This window comes from Podarcis bocagei (assembly GCF_964188305.1).
Source record: "Podarcis bocagei genome assembly, chromosome: 10".
Taxonomy (NCBI): Eukaryota; Metazoa; Chordata; class Lepidosauria; order Squamata; family Lacertidae; genus Podarcis; species Podarcis bocagei.
Window position 1 is genome coordinate 6,627,045 of NC_138135.1, and position 21,541 is coordinate 6,648,585.

General features: G+C 46.1%; 1 protein-coding gene across 1 annotated transcript in view; it reads left to right on the top strand.

Annotated features, from left to right (window-relative positions):
- The window catches only part of KCP (kielin cysteine rich BMP regulator), a 114,771-nt gene that overhangs the window by 72,394 nt on the left and 20,836 nt on the right, over positions 1–21,541 (top strand). Inside the window, exons 32-40 of the mRNA XM_081209710.1 lie at positions 1,187–1,360; positions 5,254–5,433; positions 5,587–5,857; positions 6,163–6,245; positions 7,984–8,154; positions 10,625–10,718; positions 13,348–13,521; positions 15,700–15,782; positions 17,886–18,006. Of these exons, the coding sequence (XP_081065836.1) occupies positions 1,187–1,360; positions 5,254–5,433; positions 5,587–5,857; positions 6,163–6,245; positions 7,984–8,154; positions 10,625–10,718; positions 13,348–13,521; positions 15,700–15,782; positions 17,886–18,006 (1,351 nt within the window). The remainder of the gene's footprint in view (positions 1–1,186; positions 1,361–5,253; positions 5,434–5,586; positions 5,858–6,162; positions 6,246–7,983; positions 8,155–10,624; positions 10,719–13,347; positions 13,522–15,699; positions 15,783–17,885; positions 18,007–21,541) is intronic.

The window sequence follows — 21,541 nt, forward strand, 5'->3', positions numbered from 1 at the left end:
TCTCAGATTTATTATTTCCTTCAAGTATGATAGCAAGGCAGTGAGGGAGAAATAGGACAGAAGTCGGCTTTGGGTTTTTAAGATCTAAGCATTTAGCTCTGCTGAAGCCTTTACGATTCAAACATCCTTCGGATACATGGATATATAAGAAATCATCATTAAGATATATGGTTATATGATTACATAGAAATCATAAGGGTAAAATTCTTCCAGGTGGTCTTGCCACAGTCTGAACAAATGTGGTTTCGGCAGACGCCGAAAAGAGTTCCGTTGATGGCGCTTGCCTGGTGTCAAGTGGCAGGGAGTTCCAAAGTTCTGCCACACTAAAGGATTGCCACATAGCTGTCGACTTTCCCCTTTTCTTGTGAGGAATCCTGTTTGGAATAAGAGAATTTCCCTTAAAAAAAGGGAAAAGTTGACAGCTATGGGATTGATTTCTTACAAACGCAGCACGGGGATGATGTAACCAGTGGCGTAGCGTGGGGGTGCAGGGGGGGCTGGCCGCACCAGGCGCAACATCTGGGGGTTAGGGTTAGGGGGCGCAAATCCACGGGTTAGGGGGCGCAAATCCATGGGTTAGGGGGCGCAAATTACTTGCCTTGCCCCGGGTGCTGACAACCCACGCTACGCCACTGGATGTAACAGTGCCAGTTCCGCTGACCGAAGTGGTGGAATGGGCGCTTTGGGGGGGGGGAGTGATCTCTTCATGCAGGGCAAACTACGGAAATAAATGTCAGGATGAAATAAAACAGGGGACTCAGCTAAATTAGTCAAAAAGCAGTGTTTTGAATGCAGTATAAACATGCAACACCAGGTGGCGATGGAGAGCAAGAAAAAAAAATCTAAGTGATTTTCCATAGCGGTTTTTTTCTTTTTTAGTCGAATGCGCTATAAACATGCAACATCAGATGGCGCTGGAGAGCAAAAAAAAATCTAAGTGATTTTCCATAGTGTTTTTTTTCCTTTTAACAATTTAATTTCTGACATATTTATAGGGTTGTTGTTTTTTTGCCCCCTGTGTGTAGATCTGCCCTGGGACAGGGAAGCGGGTGTGAGGGCTCCCTGTGCACCCATCTCCATGGGGGTCTCCGTGCTTAGCAAAGGGGCTGGACCCTCGGACGCCACCAGGTTTTCCAGGTACCCCACACCTTATACTCACACTTGGCCCTCTCTCCCCGTTTCCCAGAGAGGCGACGTCTCCTGCGGACCCAAGCTCTGCCCCACGGCCCGATGCCCTCACCCGTCGCGCGACCCTTGCGGCTGCCCCACCTGCGACGCCTGCAACTTCCATGGGCGAGACTGTGTGGACGGCGAGCGTTTCTCTGACCCCCGGGACCCCTGCAACCAGTGCCAGTGTTCGGTAAGCAGGGGTGCTGGAGGAGAGAGGCGGGAGAAAATTCTCCTGGGGGGTTTGGTACGGAGGCTCAAACCAGATTCCCCATTTGTTAGGCCTTCTATTTGGAAATGCGTGGCAGGATTGTAGTCCAAAAAGGTCAGGGAGAGGGGTCCCATTAGCACACTCTAAACCACAGAGCCTTGAGCTTGCCGATCAGAAGGTCGGCGGTTCGAATCCCCACGACGGGGTGAGCTCCCGTTGCTCGGTCCCTACTCCTGCCAACCTAGCAGTTCAAAAGCACGTCCAAGTGCAAGTAGATAAATAGGTACCGCTCCAGTGGGAAGGTAAACGGCATTTCCGTGCACTGCTCTGGTTCGCCAGAAGCGGCTTAGTCAAGCTGTACGCCGGCTCCCTCGGCCAGTAAAGCGAGATGAGCGTCGCAACCCCAGAGTCGGCTACAACTGGACCTAACGGTCAGGGGTCCCTTTACCTTTAAATTATTATAATAATTTTTATTTATTTATGCCCGGCCCATCTGGCTGGGTTTCTCCAGCCACTCTGGGCGGCTCCCAACAGAATATTAAAAACACAAGAAAACATCAAACATTAAAAAAAATCCCGAAACAAGGCTGCCTTCAGATGTCTTCTAAAAGTCAGATAGTTGTTTATTTCCTTGACATCTGGTGGGAGGGCGTTCCACAGGGCAGGCGCCACTACTGAGAAGGCCCTCTGCCTGGTTCCCTGTAACTTGGCTTCTTGCAGTGAGGGAACCGCCAGAAGGCTCTCGGAGCTGGACCTCAGGGCTGGACGATGGGGGTGGAGACTCTCCTTCAGGTATACTGGACCGAGGCCGTTTAGGGCTTTAAAGGTCAGCACCAACACTTTGAATTGTGCCCGGAAATGTACTGGGAGCCAATGTAGGTCTTTCAAGACTGGGGTTATGTGGTCTCGGTGGCCGCTTCCAGTCCCCAGTCCAGATGCCGCATTCCAGATTAGTTGTAGTTTCCGGGTCACCTTCAAAGGTAGCCCCACATAGAGCGCACTGCAGTAGTCCAACCAGGAGATAACCTTATCCTCCACAAACTCATCTAATCCTCTTTGAAAGCCACCCAGGTTGGTGGGCTTTGCTGCCTCCTGTGGCTGTGAGTTCCATAGTTTAACGATACATTGTGTGAAGAAGGTAGCCCCACGTAGAGCGCATTGCAGTAGTCCAAGCGGGAGATAACCAGAGCATGCACCACTCTGGCGAGACAGTCTCCGGGCAGGTGGGGTCTCATCCTGCATACCAGATGGAGCTGGCAGACAGCCGCCCTGGATGCAGAAGAGACATCATCTTGGCCGCTTCATCTTTCCCACAACCATCTCCTGCCATCGCCCCAGCATCTCTCATCCAACCACAGTCCTTGGAACAATTTACTGAACCCATGTTTTTTTACTGCATTTCCCGAGCGCTCCTTGCACCTTAACAGAGGATGTTTTCCAGACTAGCAGTCAGCATTAGGCTTCCCCGAAACGGGTTCTTGCTAGTTTTGTGGTCAGACATGAAGCTGGCCTCCCTGATGACGGATTTTGCAGGATTTCTACCTCAAGGAATTTGGGATGGATGGGGGCTGAGTGGTTTGCCCTCCCCAGTTTGGGAAAGACTTGCTTAATTCTTCACACACTTGGGCACCATTGTATTGATGCTATTATTAGTACTGCAGCTATATTATTGTTATGGGTGGGTATAAATAAATTATTATTATTATTATTATTATTATTATTATTATTATTATTATTATTTTACTATTACTATTATTATTATAGTGCCCCCCTTTCTTTTTTATATATAATTTTTATTAATTTCAACATACCAATAATTATTATACATTCCACAGAACTTCACATCTTATACAGTCTTTTTGGACTTCCATCAGCACCTCTGATGATCCACCATTTATATCATTTCTTAAATTCCTATTGCCTTTAATTATCTTAACTCACAATCCAGGGAACTATGGTCAACCTTAGAAAATGTTTTAAGAATAAGTATCGATGAATAAGTTTGGATGAGAGCTAAGATTAGATAAAGTAAAATTGGTTTTTAAGGTGAATTAAATCAGGTGAGGACTTGCTGAGCTAATAATTTGAATTGGAATACAGAGAGGGGAGATGTGAGGCGGTCTGAGAAATAAGTTAACAGAAAAGTAAGAAATGGAAATTCTATGTTTTTTTCTTTTTTTCTTTTTTTAGTTTTGTATTTTTGTATTTTTGTTATCTTTTTGTTTGTTTTTGTTTTTGTACCTTGTATTATTTTGGAAATGCTAATAAATATTCATTTTTAAAAAAATTATCTTAACTCACAATCCACCTCTTTAAACATTTTTGCAATAATTCAAATAATTTACCTCACCAAACTTCTTGCAAACCTACAAACGTAATCCGGTCATCACAGTTACTTTTCAAATAGTCCGTAAATTTACACCAGTCTTCTGAGAATCTCTGGTCCCGCAGGTTTCGAATTCTTCCGGTTAGTTTATCCAATTCTGCACAGTCCATCAATTTCACCCTCCATTCTTCTTTTGTCGGTAATTCTTCTTGCTTCCATTTTTGTGCCAATAATATTCTTGCTGCCGTCATTGCATATAAAAATAACTTACAATCCTTTCTGTTTATATCATCTCCTACAATGCCAAGTAAAAATGCTTCTGGTTTCTTAATAAATGTATATTTCAACATTTTTTTATCTCATGATATATAATCTCCCAGATGTTTTTCACCTTTTTACATTCCCACCACATATGAGAAAATGTTCCCTCTTTTTCATTGCATTTCCAACATTTATTACTAACTTTATACATTTTAGCTAATTTAACGGGTGTTGTATACAACAATAATACACCCTAAAATCCCAGGGCGGGTTCCTACAATTCAAAATACAACAATTTAAGAAACTTGCAGCAAATACAGTCGCAAAGCGTAGCATCTAATAACGATGACATCAGATGAAAGAAGAATGGAGGATGAAATCAATGGACTATGCAGAATTAGATAAACTACAGTGGTGCCTCGCAAGACGAAATTAATCCGTTCCGCGAGTCTCTTCGTCTTGCGGTTTTTCCGTCTTGCGAAGCACAGCTATTAGCGGCTTAGCGGCTATTAGCAGCTTAGCGGCTTTAAGAAAAAGGAAACAAACTCGCAAGAACTCGCAAGACGTTTCGTCTTGCGAAGCAAGCCCATAGGGAAATTCATCTTGCGGAACGACTCAAAAAACGGAAAACCCTTTCGTCTAGCGAGTTTTTCGTCTTGCGAGGCATTCGTCATGCGGGGCACCACTGTAACAGGAAGGATTCGAAACTTGCGGGATCAGAGATTTTCAGAAGACTGGAGTAAATTTACGGACTATTTAAAAAGTAATCGTGATGGACAGATTACGCTAGCAGGTTTTTCAAAAAGTTTTGTAAGGTGAATTATTTGAAATATTGCAAAAAAGACAATGAGGAGAATTATTAGTTAAAGGTAATATGAAATTAAGAAATGCATAATAAGTGATAGGAATGGAAAATCATCAGAGGTGTTGACGGAAGTCCAAAAAATATTGTATAAGATGGGAAGTTCTGTTGTATGAATGTTAATTAATATGTTAAAAACTAATGAAAATGTATTAAAAATAATAATAACAACGATGACATCTAATGAAAAGAAACAGGAGTTCATACAATTGCTTATACACTGAATGTTCTCTCTCATGCACACATGGCCAACTGGTACCTTCTCCCTGACTTTGGAGCCGAGAGGCAGCGTGGCCTAGTGGGATGGATTTTATAGGGCGCAAATGATGATCGTCACCAATTCCTGGGGGCAGCCCATCTCTATGAACATGTCTGCAAATGCCCAGGATGTAAACCACAGGGCCCTTGTCCCTTCCCTGCCCGCAGGCTGGCACTGTGACCTGCTTGCCCGCTCCGTGCCCAGCTGTCCCCTGCCAGAACCCCGCCGTGCCGCCCGGGCAGTGCTGTCCAAAGTGCACGGGCGCCTGCCGTTTCCAGGGGCGCCTCTACAAGAGCGGAGAGGCCTTCAGCTCGCTGCAGAACGCCTGCCACACGTGCACTTGCCAGGTGAGTGAGGGCAGAAGGGTTGGCACCTACAGGGGCAGCTGGGCTCCCCCGGCCTCGCTCAGCACCCCCAGTAATGGCAAGACTGAGCCAAGGAGACTTCTGCATGCCAAGCAAGTGCCCTAGCCCCTGAGCTGCCTCCCTCCTTCCTCCCAGGCCGAAGTCGTGACTTGCCAACCCAAGCCCTGCCCGCAGCAGTGCACCCACCCTCTGCCCCCCGACGCTCCCGCCTGCTGCCCCACCTGCGACGGCTGCCTCCATGAGGGCCAGAAACTTGCCAACCGGCAAGTCTTCACCCCAGCCTCGGACCCTTGCCGGCACTGCAGCTGCCTCCGTGGAAACGTGCTATGCAGCCCGGTCCTCTGCCCCCAGGCGCCGTGCGCCAGTCCTGTCCGCAACCCTGGGCAGTGCTGCCCACAATGCCCAGGTAAGCCGCAAAAACCAGTCCCCCGGAAACTGCTTTTATTTATTGCATCAATGTGCCACCTTCCTCTCCAAGGAGTTCCAGGCGGCGTTCTTGGTTTTCCCCGATGCCACATTTAATGCCCGCAACAACCCTGTGAGGTAGAACAGGCGGAAAGATGCAGCGGTTGACCCAAGCGGCCGGGCCGGGTGGGGATTCGAACCCGCCTCTCCCAGGTCGAAGCATGTCGCCTCGCTGGCTCTCAGTTTTGAGGCTGGGGCGGACGAGGGGCTGTTGGCGGACCCCTAACCCCCCTGTCTCCCCGACAGTGTGCCAGCACGGAGGCCGCGAATATCCGGAAGGCTCCCAGTGGCTCTCGCCGTCGGACCCGTGTCAGCAGTGCTCCTGCGTGGTGAGATCCTCTGCCCTCCGGTCCCTGCTCCTCACAGAGGGCCATATTCCCTTCCCAGCGACTTTTCGGGGGCCGCAAGCCAATTGGAGGCGGGGCCAGAGGCGAAAGTGGGAGGGGCAAGCAAGGGCCTTTGGTGCGGCACTTTATTGCTTCGTCAAACTTAAACGCCGCTTGATTATAAGAGAAAGGAAACCTCAAAGTAGTCTGCGAAAAAGGATATGTCAGATTATTATTATTAAATTGAATTTATATACAGTCATACTTCAGGTTACAGATGCTTCAGGTTGTGTTATTTCGGGTTACGGACCAGCCAAAACCCGGAAGTACCAGAACAGGTTACTTCCGGGTTTCGGGAGTCACGCATGCACAGAAGTACTAAATCACGCTATGCGTAGAATTGCCGAATCACAAGCCGCGCATGCGCAGATGTGCCGTACAGGTTGTGAATGTGCATCCCGCACGGATCACGTTCTCAACCTGAGTGTCCACTGTACTGCCCTGTACCCGGGGATTCACAGAATAAAATCAAGATACAAAACCACAAAATGCATAATAAAAATTAAAATAACAACCCAATAGCCCCCCCAAAAAAATTTTTAAGGGCATAGGATGTCAATCAGATCAACCAAAGGCCTGGTTAAAAGGAACGTTTTTGCCTGGCGCCTAAAGTTGTACAATGAAGGCACCAGGCTAACTTCCCCGGGGAGAGCAGGAATTAATGAAGCTTCAAGGCTTGCAAGGAGATTTAAGGCTTCCGAAATTAACGAGAGACTAAAAAAACTCGCCTCGGCCGCCTAAACATCTGGTCAGGCTCGTCTGAACAAAAATGTTTATTACAGGTGTTGTAAACAAAAATTGCCCTTTTCCCTTATGGGGTACCCAAGAGCCCATATAGAGTCCTTACATAGGTTCCCTATTGGTAGGAGAAAAGAACAGAGGCCAACCAGAGAATATTGAGAATATTGAGAAGCAAAGCAGCTAGTAAGCTTGATCTTTATTGATCTGTTGCAACAGGGTCCTCACTCACCACATGCAGGAGAGAGGAGGAACCCCGAAAAACCTTATAAAGACTTTTGAAATTGCCACCCTGTAGATCAAGACCACCCCCAGAAACATCGTACATACATCACAGAAAAGGCGGTCTACAACAGAAATTTGAGTGCATTGTTTATCTCCTGTCTGGCAGATTACCTCTTAATGGTTACTTGATTGGATACCCTGGGGAGCCTGGCCAGTCTTAGTTCCTGAGCCAGGTCACAGGCTCGCCCTATTCATACACAGACATACCCTTAAGACAGGATTTGTGAAGGAAAAGACAGTGGGGAGGCTTTTCCACTTTGACCTTGCAGAGAAAACATTTGCTCCGTTTAGGAATCAAAATGGCTTCAGGTCGGCCTTTCTGTGCTGATCTATGTACGTGCGGTTATGAACAGTACCATATATCTAAGACCTCAAAATTCCTATCACACAGGCACCGTAAAGGGTACTGCGAAGACGCCTGCCTCATTTCAATAGGCAGACACAAAACAGCAAAACGGATGCCGTGCTAAACATAGCTGTCAACGTTTCCCTTTTTAAAAGGGAAATTCCCTTATTCCCAATAGGATTCCTCGCAATGAAAGGGAAAAGTTGACAGCTATGGCACTAAAAGATTTGGGGGTTGCGTGGCATCTGTAGTGGCACGGCTTTTGCGGATTGCAGTGGGCAGCTGTGGGCTCAGGCGACCTTCTCCTCGCAGGGTGGCGAAACCACATGCGAGTCTCTTCCCTGCGAAGTCCCCCTCTGCTCCCACCCGGCTCCGGGACCCAGACAGTGCTGCCCTCTCTGCCACGACTGCCTCTTCGAAGGGGAGCGTCATGTCCACGGAGAAGTCTTTAAGGCAGAGTCTTGCCTCCAGTGCAGCTGCCAGGTGAGACACAGGGAACCCTCGTTCGTTGATGGGACCCCCAAGAAGGGCCGGATTTCGGTTTGATGAGGCCCGCAGCTACTGGAGGTCACGGGGCCCTGGATATGTCCAGCTGTCCTTTGCCAACAACAAATGGTCACTGTTTTTTGTGTTTCTGAGCACAATTCAAAGTGTTGGTGCTGATGTTGAAAGGCATTTCAATGCTCCAATGTGGTTGGAGGATGGATGGTGGCTAACAGATTGAGGTTGAATCCTGACAAGACGGAAGTACAGTTTTGGGGGGACAGGGGGCGGGCGAGTGTGGAGGACTCCCTGGTCCTGAATGGGGCAGCTGTGCCCCTGAAGGACCAGGTGCGCAGCCTGGGAGTCATTCTTGACTCACAGCTGTCCATGGAGGCGCAGGTCAGTTCTGTGTCCAGGGCAGCTTTTACCAGCTCCACCTGGTACGCAGGATGAGACCCTATTTCCCGCAGACTGTCTCGCCAGAGTGGTCCATGCTGTGGTTATCTCCCGCTTGGACTACTGCAATGCGCTCTACGTGGGGCTACCTTTGAAGGTGACCTGGAAACTGCAACTAATCCAGAATGCGGCAGCTAGACTGGGGACTGGGAGTGGCCGCTGAGACCATATAACTCTGGTCTTGAAAGACCTACATTGGCTCCCAATACGTTTCCGAGTACAATTCAAAGTGTTGGTGCTGACCTTTAAAGCCCTAAATGGCCTCGGTCCAGTATATCTGAAGGAGCGTCTCCACCCCCATCGTTCTGCCGGGACACTGAGGTCCAGCTCTGAGGGCCTTCTGGTGGTTCCCTCCCTGCGAGAGGCCAAGTTACAGGGAACCAGGCAGAGGGCCTTCTCAGTGGTGGCGCCCACCCTGTGGAACGCCCTCCCACTAGATGTCAAGGAAATAAACAACTATCTGACTTTTAGAAGACATCTGAAGGCAGCCTTCTTTAGGGAAGCTTTTCATGTTTAATAGGTCATTGTATTTTAGTGTTCTGTTGGAAGCCGCCCAGAGTGGCTGGGGAAGCCCAGCCAGATGGGTGGGGTATAAATATTATTATTATTATTATTATTATTATTATTATTATTATTATTATTATTATTAAATATATGCTATATGTCTAGTTACAAGTAGGTAGCTGTGTTTGTCTGCTGTAGTCGAAACAAAAAAAAAAATCCTTCCAGTAGCACCTTAGCGACCAACTAAGTTTGTTATTGGTATGAGCTTTCATGGCATCAGAGAATAATTAAAAATTGGGATGGATTGAAGGAATACATGAAAAAAATATGGTTCCGGAACTGGAATATTAATAGATAATGTGTAAAACGTGCAGGGGTAAGCAAGGAAATAATAAAAAAATCCATTGAATAATTATTAAACTACAACAACACATCAAGATGGAAGAAGTAAAAAATAATATTGAGATCACACATGGATAGGGGAATTTATAAAAATTTCTAATTAATATTTCTAATTGCGTTGCATTTATATATAGCAAAGGGAAGTCTATAGCAATTAGGTATATTTTAATCTAGTCAACTATGTAATAGGCTTATGTTACAAAACGAATATGGATTTTGAATTTGATGTTAGTAATTCTTTCTCGGTTTTGGAATAAAGTTTAGAAAACAAACTTAGTTCGTCTCTAAGGTGCTACTGGAAGGAATTTTTTAAATTTTGTTTCATATATGCTATATCAGGGGTCAGCAGCCTTTTTCAGCCGTGGGCTAGTCCACCGTCCCTTAGACCCTGGGGGGGGGGCACACTGTATTTTTTTTTGGGGGGTGAACGAATTCCTACACCCCACAAATAACCCAGAGATGCATTTTAAATATAAAGACACATTCTACCCATGTAAAAAGACGCTGATTCCCAGGCTGGATTGAGAAGGCGATTGGGCCGGATCCGGCCCCCGGGCCTTAGGTTGCCTCCCCCTGTGCTATATGGTAATTGATGGACCTGATAGGTATCTAAAGCCATTTGCACATCACAAAAATATGTATTTTATCAAAGTAATTGTTGAACTGAAATACAATTAAGAAGAAGTATATCAATAGTGAAATAATTACCGTGTTTTTTGCTCTATAAGACTCACTTTTTCCCTCCTAAAAAGTAAGGGGAAATGTGTGTGCGTCTTATGGCGCGAATGCAAGGCTGCGCAGCTATCCCAGGAGCCAGAACAGCAAGAGGGATTACTGCTTTCACTGCGCAGCGATCCCTCTTGCTGTTCTGGCTTCTGAGATTCAGAATATTTTTTTTCTTGTTTTCCTCCTCCAAAAACAAGGTGCGTCTTGTGGTCTGGTGCGTCTTATAGAGCGAAAAATACGGTACTAAGCTCTAACTTCAAATGTGCACACAGCCTGGGTGGGGCAATTCGGAGCGACCCGTCGGGGTGGGCATCAAGTGGCGTGGGGGTGCCAGGGGCATGGGGGGGGAGATCTGACCCTCTTGCCTTTCCCCCATTTGCAGGAGGGGAACGTCCGCTGCGAGATGATCCAGTGCCCCCTGACCACCTGCTCCCACCCCGTGACGGAGCCTGGAGTCTGCTGCCCCCGCTGCAAAGGTGATGTTGGAAGATGACTGTCCTATCTCCTCTCAGTCTCCTCTTTCCCAGGCTAAACATACCCGGCTCCTTCAACCGTTCCTCATCAGGCTTGATTTCCTTGATCATCTTGGTCACCCTCCTCTGCACACCTTAAACTGGGGTGCCCAGAACTGGGCACAATTTCCCAGGAAGGATCTGACCAAGATGGAATAGAATGGGACAAGGACTTCCCTTGATCTGGACACTAGACTTCTGTTGACGCAGCCTAGAATCACATTAGCCTTTTTTGCTGCTGCATCACGTGGTTGCCATTTGATAACTGACAGTTTCTCCAATTGGGTGGTATTTAGCATTCCCAAAACAAGGAAAGATTGGACTCTGATTAATAGAATACACATGAGGCTTGACCAGCAAGACTCTGGGAGGAGTGCGTATAATAATTCCTCTCCACCCCTCGGCCCAGGTCGTTTTATTGACAAAAGAACTTTTTATACAGTGTTTGTAAGAACCAATCAGATTTCCTCTCAGCATTTCAAAACCCCCACTTGGGACAAAGACAGATGAGAAGAAATTCTTTTAACTACAAAGAAACTACCGTATTTTTCGCTCTATAACACGCACCTGACCATAACACGCACATCGTTTTTAGAGGAGGAAAACAAGGGAAAAAAACATTCTGAATGAAACAGTGGATGTATCATTTTTGTGCTTCATGCTGTGGCCACAGACATGTGATCTGATGGTGAATTTGGGGTGACCCAATGCAAAAATCCTGAGAATTCCTGTGGATCCATGCTTTGTAACCACATTTTTGCACCATTGCAGCCCCAGGCAACGGTGGGTGCGTGATTTTTTTGGTGCAGGCTGTAGCCATGGACATGCTATGTGCTCTGATGGTGAATTTGGGGTGACCCAATGCAAAGATCCTGAGGATCCATATGGATCTGTGCTTTGTAACCACGTTTTAAGTGGGGAGGGAAGGAAAAACACAGAAGGGACATGAGAGGGGTGTGCAGAGAAGCAGCTAGCTAAGAATGCAGGAGAGGGATTTAACAGGAGGGAGGAAAGAAAGGCAAAAGTTTCTCCCCACCCAAGCCAGCCATATCTCTCTCTCTCTCTCTCTCTCTCTCTCTCTCTCTCTCTCCCTCCCCCTCTCTCTCTCCCTCTCCCCCAGCAGCACTGGAGCACAGGGAGGAATTAGAAGGAACGACACTCTGCTTTCCCCTCTGCTTGCCTGGAGGGGAGGGGCTTTCCCTGCTCTTTGTTCCGCTTCAGCAAACACAGCAACGAAACAGAGGAGGGTGGGCAGTAAGACCCTGAGGCAGAATGCAGGAAAGCAGCCGCTTCCTCTTTTCAGGTTTCCCTTCTCCGTGAAGCGCGATTTGATTTTTGCCTGATTTTTCGGCTCCAGGGACCACACATTCGCTCAATAACACGCACAGACATTTCCCCTTCCTTTTTAGGAGAAAAAATCTGCGTGCTATAGAGGGGAAAATACAGTATTTCCTACTTGAGCATGCATATGTAGTTCAGAGTAAATAAAATGGGAATAAAAGGAGGAATGCATTCAGCAAAACCCCGGAGGTCATAAACAGGAGAGGAAGGATGTCAGTATTTACCATCTCCTTGTGAACTCTCTTCCTGGCCCTTAAAGGCAAAGGGACCCCTGACCATTAGGTCCAGTCATGGCCGGCTCTGGGATTGCGGCGCTCATCTTGCTTTACTGGCCGAGGGAGCTGGCGTACAGCTTCCGGGTCATGTGGCCAGCAGGACTAAGCTGCTTCTGGTGAACCAGAGCAGCGCACAGAAACGCCATTTACCTTCCCGCCAGAGCGGTACCTATTTATCTACTTGCACTTTGATGTGCTTTCGAACTGCTAGGTTGGCAGGAGCAGGGACTGAGCAACGGGAGCTCACCCCGTCGCGGGGATTCAAACCACCGACCTTCTGATCGGCAAGTCCTAGGCTCAGTGGTTTAACCCACAGCGCCACCCACATCCCCTCCTGGCCCTTAAGATTTATCTAAAGATTAAACTACAAAGCTACCTTCTATCTTTATGATCCAAGATGCCTGGTGAAGCAACTGGCCTGTGTTTAGAATGCTTATACATGCCTGTCAGGCAGAGAGAAAGAAAATGGGCAGTAGAGAAAATGGGCAGAGATGGAGAGGCTTGTGGGATTTGATCAGAAATTATTGTCAAGGAATCAAGCCCAGTCAACACCATGCTTTCAGAGTGTGTAGATCTTGTGTCTTCCAATACTTAGCGATTAGTATTCTTGCTGCTGTTGTAGCATACATAAAAAAAATCTGTCTTTCTTTTGCACCAATTGGCCGACAATGCCCAGGAGAAAGGCCTCTGGTTTCTTCAGGAACGTATATTTAAATACCTTTTTCAATTCATTATATATCATTTCCCAGAAAGCCTTAATCCTAGGGCACGCCCACCAAAGGTGAAAGAATGTACCTTCAGTTTCCTTACATTTCCAACATTTATTATCGGGCAAATGATATTTCATAATTCCTCATAGCAATCCCACCTGCCCACTACACCGCCACGACTCAAGATATTTGGGGCACTAAGGGGCGGCTGAGAAGGGGTGTGGGTGCAGCCGTGAACCTGATGCCTTCCCTCGCCCCTTCCCGCAGGCTGCGTGTACGAGGGCCGCGAGCGAGAGGACAGGAGCAGCTGGTTCTCCTCTTCGGTTCCCTGCATGGTGTGCATGTGTGCGGAGGGCGTGGCCAGCTGCGCCGAGATCGCCTGCATCAGCTCCTGCGTCAACCAGATCGAGGTGCCCGGGGAGTGCTGCCCGCTGTGCGCAGGTATGGCATGGCGGCCTTGGCAAGGAGGGGCACAGGAGGGGGCAGGAGATGGATTGGCAGGGGCTCTCCAGGGGACGGAGCGGTACCCCAATGGGGAAAGGTGTCAGCGTAGGGGGGGCTTTTTAGTGGATAATTCGAGGGCAAAGCAGCATGGGAGAAGCTTGTAAAATTATTCATGAAACGAGAAGTAATCGACTAAAATATTATCTTGTGGAAATAAACTAAATAAGAAAAAACTAAAAGTTTAAGGGGGAAAATTAGAAAAACCTAAAATTTGAACAAAGCCTTAATCGGAACCAGTGAAGACGGTGAAGGTCCTGTGTGAGTGTCTGGAGGCGGTTGGAGGATGGATGGCGGCTAACGGATTGAGGATGAATCCTGACAAGACAGAAGTATTGTTTTGGGGGGACAGGAGGTGGGCGGGTGTGGGGGACGCCCTGGTCCTGAATGGGGTAACTGTGCCCCTGAAGGACCAGGTGCGCAGCCTGGGAGTCATTCTGGACTCACAGCTGTCCATGAAGGCGCAGGTCAATTCTGTGTCCAGGGCGGCTGTCTACCAGTTTCATTTGGTACGCAAGACGAGACCCTATCTGCCCACAGACTGTCTCGCCAGAGTGGTGCATGTTCCAGTTATCTCCCGCTTGGACTATTGCAATGCGCTCTACGTGGGGCTACCTTTGAAGGTGACCTGGAAACTGCAACTAATCCAGAATGTGGCAGCTAAACTGGTGACTGGGAGTGGCTGCTGAGACTACATAACACTGGTCTTGAAAGACCTACATCGGCTCCCAGTACGTTTCCAAGCATAATTCAGAGTGTTGGTGCTGACCTTTAAAGCTCTAAACGGCCTCAGTCCAGTATACCTGAAGGAGTGTCTCCACCCCCATCGTTCTGCCCGGACACTGAGGTCCAGCTCCGAGGGCCTTCTGGCGGTTCCCTCACTGTGAGAAGCAAAGCTACAGGGGACCAGGCAGAGGGCCTTCTTGGTGGTGGCGCCTGCCCTGAGGAACGCCCTCCCACCAGATGTCAAAGAGAAGAACAACTACCAGACTTTTAGAAGACATCTGAAGGCAGCCCTGTTTAGAGAAGCTTTTAATGTTTAATAGGTTATTGTATTTTAGTGTTTTGTTGGAAGCCACCCAGAGTGGCTGGGGGGACCCAGCCAGACGGGCGGGGTATAAATAATAATAATAATAATAATAATAATAATTATTATTATTATTATTATTATTATTGGTATGCCGGCTACAAACCTCGTGTCCGTGAACTATTCAGTTTCCTCAAAGGAAATAGAAAAATCATAAACCTTAAATGACCAAAATTCAAAAAAAGGGGTAGAACTCCCAAAAAATTCTGAAGTATTATAATCCTAGCTCGACCTAGGTGAAGCAAAGCACAGTAATAAAGGATTGAGGACTCAAAGGTACAGTTTCTAATTCTGAGTTTACAAAAGGGGGTTTGAAAGCCTAAATGGCAAGTTTTAGAGAAAGCCCAACTTGAAGGAAGCAAAGCACAGTATTAAAGGGTTGAGGACTCGGCTGTGAAAATTCTAGTGCTGCTTTTACAAAAAGGTTTTAAAAACCTAAATGGCACAAATTCAAAGAAGGCAATTTTAGATTTTAAACAAACTCAAGAACAGGGCTGAAACGCTCCCATGGTCTAATTGTTACTGCTGGTGTTAAGTCTTTAACTGAGGAAACTGAATAGTTCAGTGAAATGAGGTTTGTAGCCAACATCCAGTTAAGGCTTTGTTCAATTTCAGGTTTTTCTATTTTTTCCCCTTAAACTTTTTGAATTTTATTATTTAGTTTATTTCCACAAGATAATATTTCTAATCGATTACTTCTCATTTCAGGGATTTTCACGTTATTTTGTTCGTTTTGTGCAATTTCTCAGTTCCCTGTCTTTTTCTACTTGTAAAATTATTCGCTGTATGGAGAAAGTGTGGAGAGCTTTCACCCTTCTCTCCTAATGCCAGAACTTGTGAAGATGAATTTCCCAAAGTGGTTAAAAATGTCTGGGGAAGCATAGATTTTTTGGCAAATTTCCAAAAAAATAAAAATGCTCTTTTTGGAAATTTTGGCCAAAAAACAACAACAAAAACTCGATTTTTGTGCCCGGATTTTTGCTTTTTGAAATATGGCAAGCCTCAAATAACCCTGGCCTTCCCTTTCCCAGATTGCACTTACGAGGGCCGGGCGTACGGGCCGGGCGAGAGTTTCCAGCCGGGACAAGACCCCTGCGAAATCTGCACCTGTGAGGTGAGCAGGCTGGTTCTCGGAGGATTGCGGGTTGGGATAGATGACCTCTGGAGACCCCTTCCAATTCAACGGTCATAGAATTTTATGACTTCCGTACCTGGGAGGCAGGAGCTGTGAGGCCATGCCCACCTGGCGTTGTGACTGGGTGGCGCTGATTTTGAAAAATAAATACATTTATGAGAAAACAGACGTACATACAAGTAAACAAACATACAATCAAATAATCAAGTAACAGAAAAATCAAACAAACCACCACATTATAAGATACAAGAAGATTAATATAATTATCCTCATATATACTCCTCATACTGAACACAATTCTAAAACTTATAGAGAAGAAATTTAAAACTGACTTCCACTTAATCTCACTGTACTTTATCTATCCATTACTTTATACTGCACAGTTACATATTTCTTATATACAGTGGTGCCCCGCAAGACGAATGCCTCGCAAGACGAAAAACTCGCTAGACGAAAGGGTTTTGCGGTTTTTGAGCTGTTTCGCAAGACGAATTTCCCTATGGGCTTGCTTCGCAAGACGAAAACGTCTTGCAAGTTTGTTTCCTTTTTCTTAACACCGTTAATACAGTTGCGACTTGACTTCGAGGAGCAACTCATAGAACGCGGTGTGGTAGCCTTTTTTGAGGTTCTTGGTGATTTTTGAAGCTTTTCCAAAACTTTTCCGACACCGTGCTTCACAAGACGAAAAATTCGCTAGACGAAAAAACTCACGGAACGAATTACTTGCGTCTTGCGAGGCACCACTGTAGTTCTTAGAATTTATATACTGCCCTATACCTTGGGGTCTCTGCGGAGACAGGGCAGCGCAAGGGGGCATCTAGGTCCAGCCCTCTGAAAAGCAGGAATCAGGACTTAAACGTCCCGAACAGATAGCCACCACACCTCTATTTAAAAGCCTCCAGTGAATAATAGAATCATGGAACTGTCAAGTTAGAAGGGACACCAAGCGCCATCTAGTCTAGTGCAACTAAACCATACATGACCGGTGGTTGCCCTTGCGGGGTGACGAAACTGTTCCTTTGCTAGAAGAAAAGCAACTTTGTGAGCGGAGAGCCCTTTCTCTTTTGACTTTCCCCGTATAAGTTTCCATTTCCCCGGAACGAATTTGCGTTTCTCAAGCGCCCTCTGCCGTCCTTGCACAGAAGCTGCTGCATCCCTGCTATGTCCGCAAATATGATGTGAAGATGTGAAGCTTTGTGTACTCAGCAAATATTTCGAAGGAATGTATGTATATGAAAATATTCATTTCCTTTCTCTTATAATCAAGCGGCATTTGATACTTTAAGTTTGACGAAGCGATAAAATGCCGCACCAAAGTCCACTGGTTGCCCCTCACACTTTCCTTCCACAGCATTTGATATTTTCATTTACATTCATTCATTCGAAATAAGATGGGTTTACGAAGCAATTCTCTATCCTCCCACCACACTGACGAAGAATTCTACGAAACAGCAGTCAATATCCGGAATCACTGTTCAGTGTTGGACATCATATTTGCTGAAGACACAAAGCTTCACAGCTTGTCTTTCACCCTACAATTATTATTATTACTACTACTACTACTACTTATACCCCGCCCACCTGGCAGGGTTTCCCCAGCCACTCTGGGCGGCTCCCAACAGAATATTAAAAACACAATAAAACATCAAACATTAAAAACTTCCCTAAACAGGGCTGCCTTCAGATAATACGTGCAATAATAAGTTAAAAGCAGGCTCCGGTTATAACCGCTGCGGAAGGGTGTTGTATTCGCCTCCAGAAAAGTTTTCAGCAGGTGCTCAAAGGCGGGTGCCTGCTGAATCTCTAGTGGCAGGGAGTTCCGCAAGACTGAAGGCCAACAACACTAAAGGCACCAAAAGGCTGCCTTTGGATAATACATGCAATAATAAGTTAAAAGCAGGCTCCGGTTATAACCGCTGCGGAAGGGTGTCATATTCACATCCTGGTGGAACAGAAAAGTTTTCAGCGGGTGCTCAAATCTGCTGACTCTCTAGTGGCAGGGAGTTCCGCAGGGCCGAAGGCCAACGACACTTAAAGGCACAGAAGGGGCCTGGGCTGATTCTCTTCTGCTTCCTTCCCCAGCTGATGTCTGACGGGGAACAACATCTGCAGTGCTACCGCAAGCAGTGCCCCAGTCTGCTGGATTGCCCCCGGGAACAGATCCAGGCGCCGGGCGCCGGGCACTGCTGCCCAACCTGCGCACGTGAGTCTCGCCCCTAATCTGCACCCCCATTCCCCTCCAAGCCTCAGCAGGAGCAAAGTGGGGAGCGTCCCTCTCTGAATCTGTTCCCCTTGCGCTTCCAGGGGCACAGACAAGGAAGATAAACGGTTTTCAATTTGTCTTGTGCAAACTCGGCTCTCCCGATGTTTTGAGACTACAATTCCCATCATCCCTGTTAGCTAGGGATGATGGGAGTTGTAGTCCCAAAACATCCGGAGGGCCGAGTTGGCCTGTGCCTGGTCTTGTGCAATCGCCGGCTTGGTTTTTTTTTGCTGAAAGTGGAGCTGTAAACTGGCCTCTGCCACCTAGGGCGCGCTAGGCGCTTTGAACTATAACTCCCAGCATCCCCAGCCAGCTGGAGAGCGCCTGGTCTGGAAAAGCTGGTTTAAAACACACCCTGTGGGTCGTTTCAGAGTGTTAAAAGAAAAAAACTGCTCCCTTTCCCTTATGGGAAAAGCCTGTAAATAGAATCTTTAAGTAGGTTCCCTATCGGCAAGAGAAAATAACAGAGACCGAGGATTAAGTTGATGAATTAGATAAATTAGAATTAGATAAATTAACAGGAAGGATTCAAAACCTGCGGGATCAGAGATTCTTAGAAGGCTGGAGTAAATATTTGAACTGTTTGAAAAGTAACTGTGATGAACAGGTTATGCTAGTAGGACTGCAAGAAGTTTTGTAAGGTGGATTATTTGAAACATTGCAAGAAAGACTGTGAAGAGAGTTATTAGTGAAGGATAATTAAATGTAATATTGAAATTAAGAAATGCAGAACAAGTGATAAAGAACGGAAAATCATCAGAGGTGTTGATGGAAGTCTAAAAATATTGTATAAGATGAGAAGTTATGTTGTATGACTGTTGGAACTGATATGTCAAAAAATTAATAAAAATGTATATATATATAAAAAGGGAAAATAACAGAGAATATTGAGAAGCAAGGCAGCTAGTAAGCGTGATCTTTATTAAACTGTTGCAACAGGGTCCCCTGCTCACCCCACGCAGGAGGGAGGAGGAACCCAGAAAAATGGTGCACAAGCCCTTATATAGACTTTTGAAATTGCCCACCCTGTAGCCCAAGACCACCCCAAAAAACATCATACAACATACATACATCTACAGACGAAATTCTGTCTGCCAGGGTACCTGATAATGGTCACTGATTGCGTTACCTGGGCAGCCTGGCCATTCTTTTGTGATGGTCTGCCCCGTGGAGGACCTTAAGGTCCACAAATGACAACATTTTGGAGGTCGCAAGGTGGTTAGATTGGTCTCAACAAGGGCCAGGGCCTTTTCAGCACTGGCCCCGACTTGGTGGAACGCTCTGTCACAGGAGACTAGGGTCCTGTGGGACTTGACATCTTTCCGCAGGGCCTGCAAGACAGAGCTGTTCCGCCTGGCCTTTGGTTTGGACTCAGTCTGACCCTTCTGTTTCCCTCCCCTTATGGTTTTGATCTATGGGCTACTTTTAAAATGAGGCTGCATTTAAAATTTCATTTTAACCCGTATTTTAAATTGCCCCCCCCCCATTATGTTTTAACTGTAATTTTTACTGTTGTTAGCCGCCCTGAGCCGGGCTCTGGCCAGGGAGGGCAGGGTATAAATAAAATTTATTATTATTATAATTACCGTATTTTTCACTCTATAAGACACACCAGACCACAAGACGCACCTAGTTTTTGGAGGAGGAAAACAAGAAGAAAAATATTCTGAATCTCAGAAGCCAGAACAGCAAGAGGGATCGCTGTGCAGCGAAAGCAGCAATCCCTCTTGCTGTTCTGGCTTCTGGGATAGCTGCGCAGCCTGCAATCGCTCCATAAGACGCACACACATTTCCCCTTACTTTTTAGGAGGGAAAAAGTGAGTCTTACAGAGCAAAAAATACTGTAGTTCTTGAATCCAGATCATAAGCTCACCCTATTCACACACAAATATGCCCTTAAGACAGGTAAGCAAAAGACTATAGAGAGGATTTCCTATTTCCTTTCTCCTTGCAGAGAAATATTTGAGGTCAATTCGGGAAAGTCCAAAAGACTTCAGGATTGCTCTCCTGTACTATTTTAGACACGTGGTTTATATACGTATGTGTTTGCCTTGTAAATTTATGAACACTTATTATATATTTGGGTCCTTGGAATTCTTATAACAGGAGCATCGGATGGTGAAGAGAAGGCAAGAGGGAAAGAAAGGGAGAGTGTTGTTCGGGGTCGGGATGGATGACCCTTAGGGTCCCTTTCAATGCTACGATTCTGTAATTTTGTGAACCGCAGCCCAAACAGGGAAATGATGGAAGAAAATTGCCGAAATTAAGTTTCGCCCCCTGAAATGACACATTCTGCGGGCGGAGCGAGGGCTTCTTTAGGCAAACCCGCCATTCCTTGCCTCCCCAACCCTTCTTTTATATATATAAAAATTATATATATATAATTTTTAAACATATTAATTGTCATACATTCCACAGAACTTCACATCTTATACAACTTTTTGGACTTCCATCAACACCTCTGATGATCCCCCATTTTTATCATTTCTTCTGCATTTCTTAAATTCATATTGCCTTTAATTATCTTAACTAGTGTCTCCATTTTTATCCAATTATGCAATAATTCAAATTATTCGCCTTACAAAACTTCTTGCAAACCTACAAATGTAATCCAGTCATCACAATTACTTTTAGTCCATAAATTTACACCAGTCTTCTGTGAATCTCTGGTCCTGCTGGTTTCGAATTCTTCCTGTTAGCTTGTCTAATTCTGCATAGTCCCTCAGTTTCATCCTCCAGTCTTCTTTCGTCGGTAATTCTTCTTGCTTCCATTTTTGTGCCAATAATATTCTTTCTGCCGTCACTGCATATAAAAACAGCTTACAGTCCTTTCTGTTTATATCATCTCCTACAATGCCCAGTAAAAATGCTTCTGGTTTCTTAATAAATGTATATTTCAACATTTTTTAATCTCATTATATATCATTTCCTAGAAGTTTTTCACCTTTTTACATTCCCACCACATATGATAAAATGTTCCTTCTTTTTCTTTGCATTTCCAACATTTGTTGCTTACCTTATACATTTTAGCCAATTTAACAGGTGTAATATACCATCTATACATCATAGGCGGTTGGAGGTTGGATGGCGGCTAACAGATTGAGGTTGAATCCTGACAAGACAGAAGTACTGTTTTTGGGGGACAGGAGGCGGGCAGGTGTGGAGGATTCCCTGGTCCTGAATGGGGTAACTGTGCCTCTGAAGGACCAGGTGCGCAGCCTGGGAGTCATTCTGGACTCACAGCTGTCCATGGAGGCACAGGTCTAATCTGTATCCAGGGCAGCTGTCTACCAGCTCCATCTGGTACGTAGGCTGAGACCCTACCTGCCTGCGGACTGTCTCGCCAGAGTGGTGCATGCTCTGGTTATCTCCCGCTTGGACTACTGCAATGCGCTCTACGTGGGGCTACCTTTGAAGGTGACCCGGAAACTACAACTAATCCAGAACGCGGCAGCTAGACTGGTGACTGGGAGCG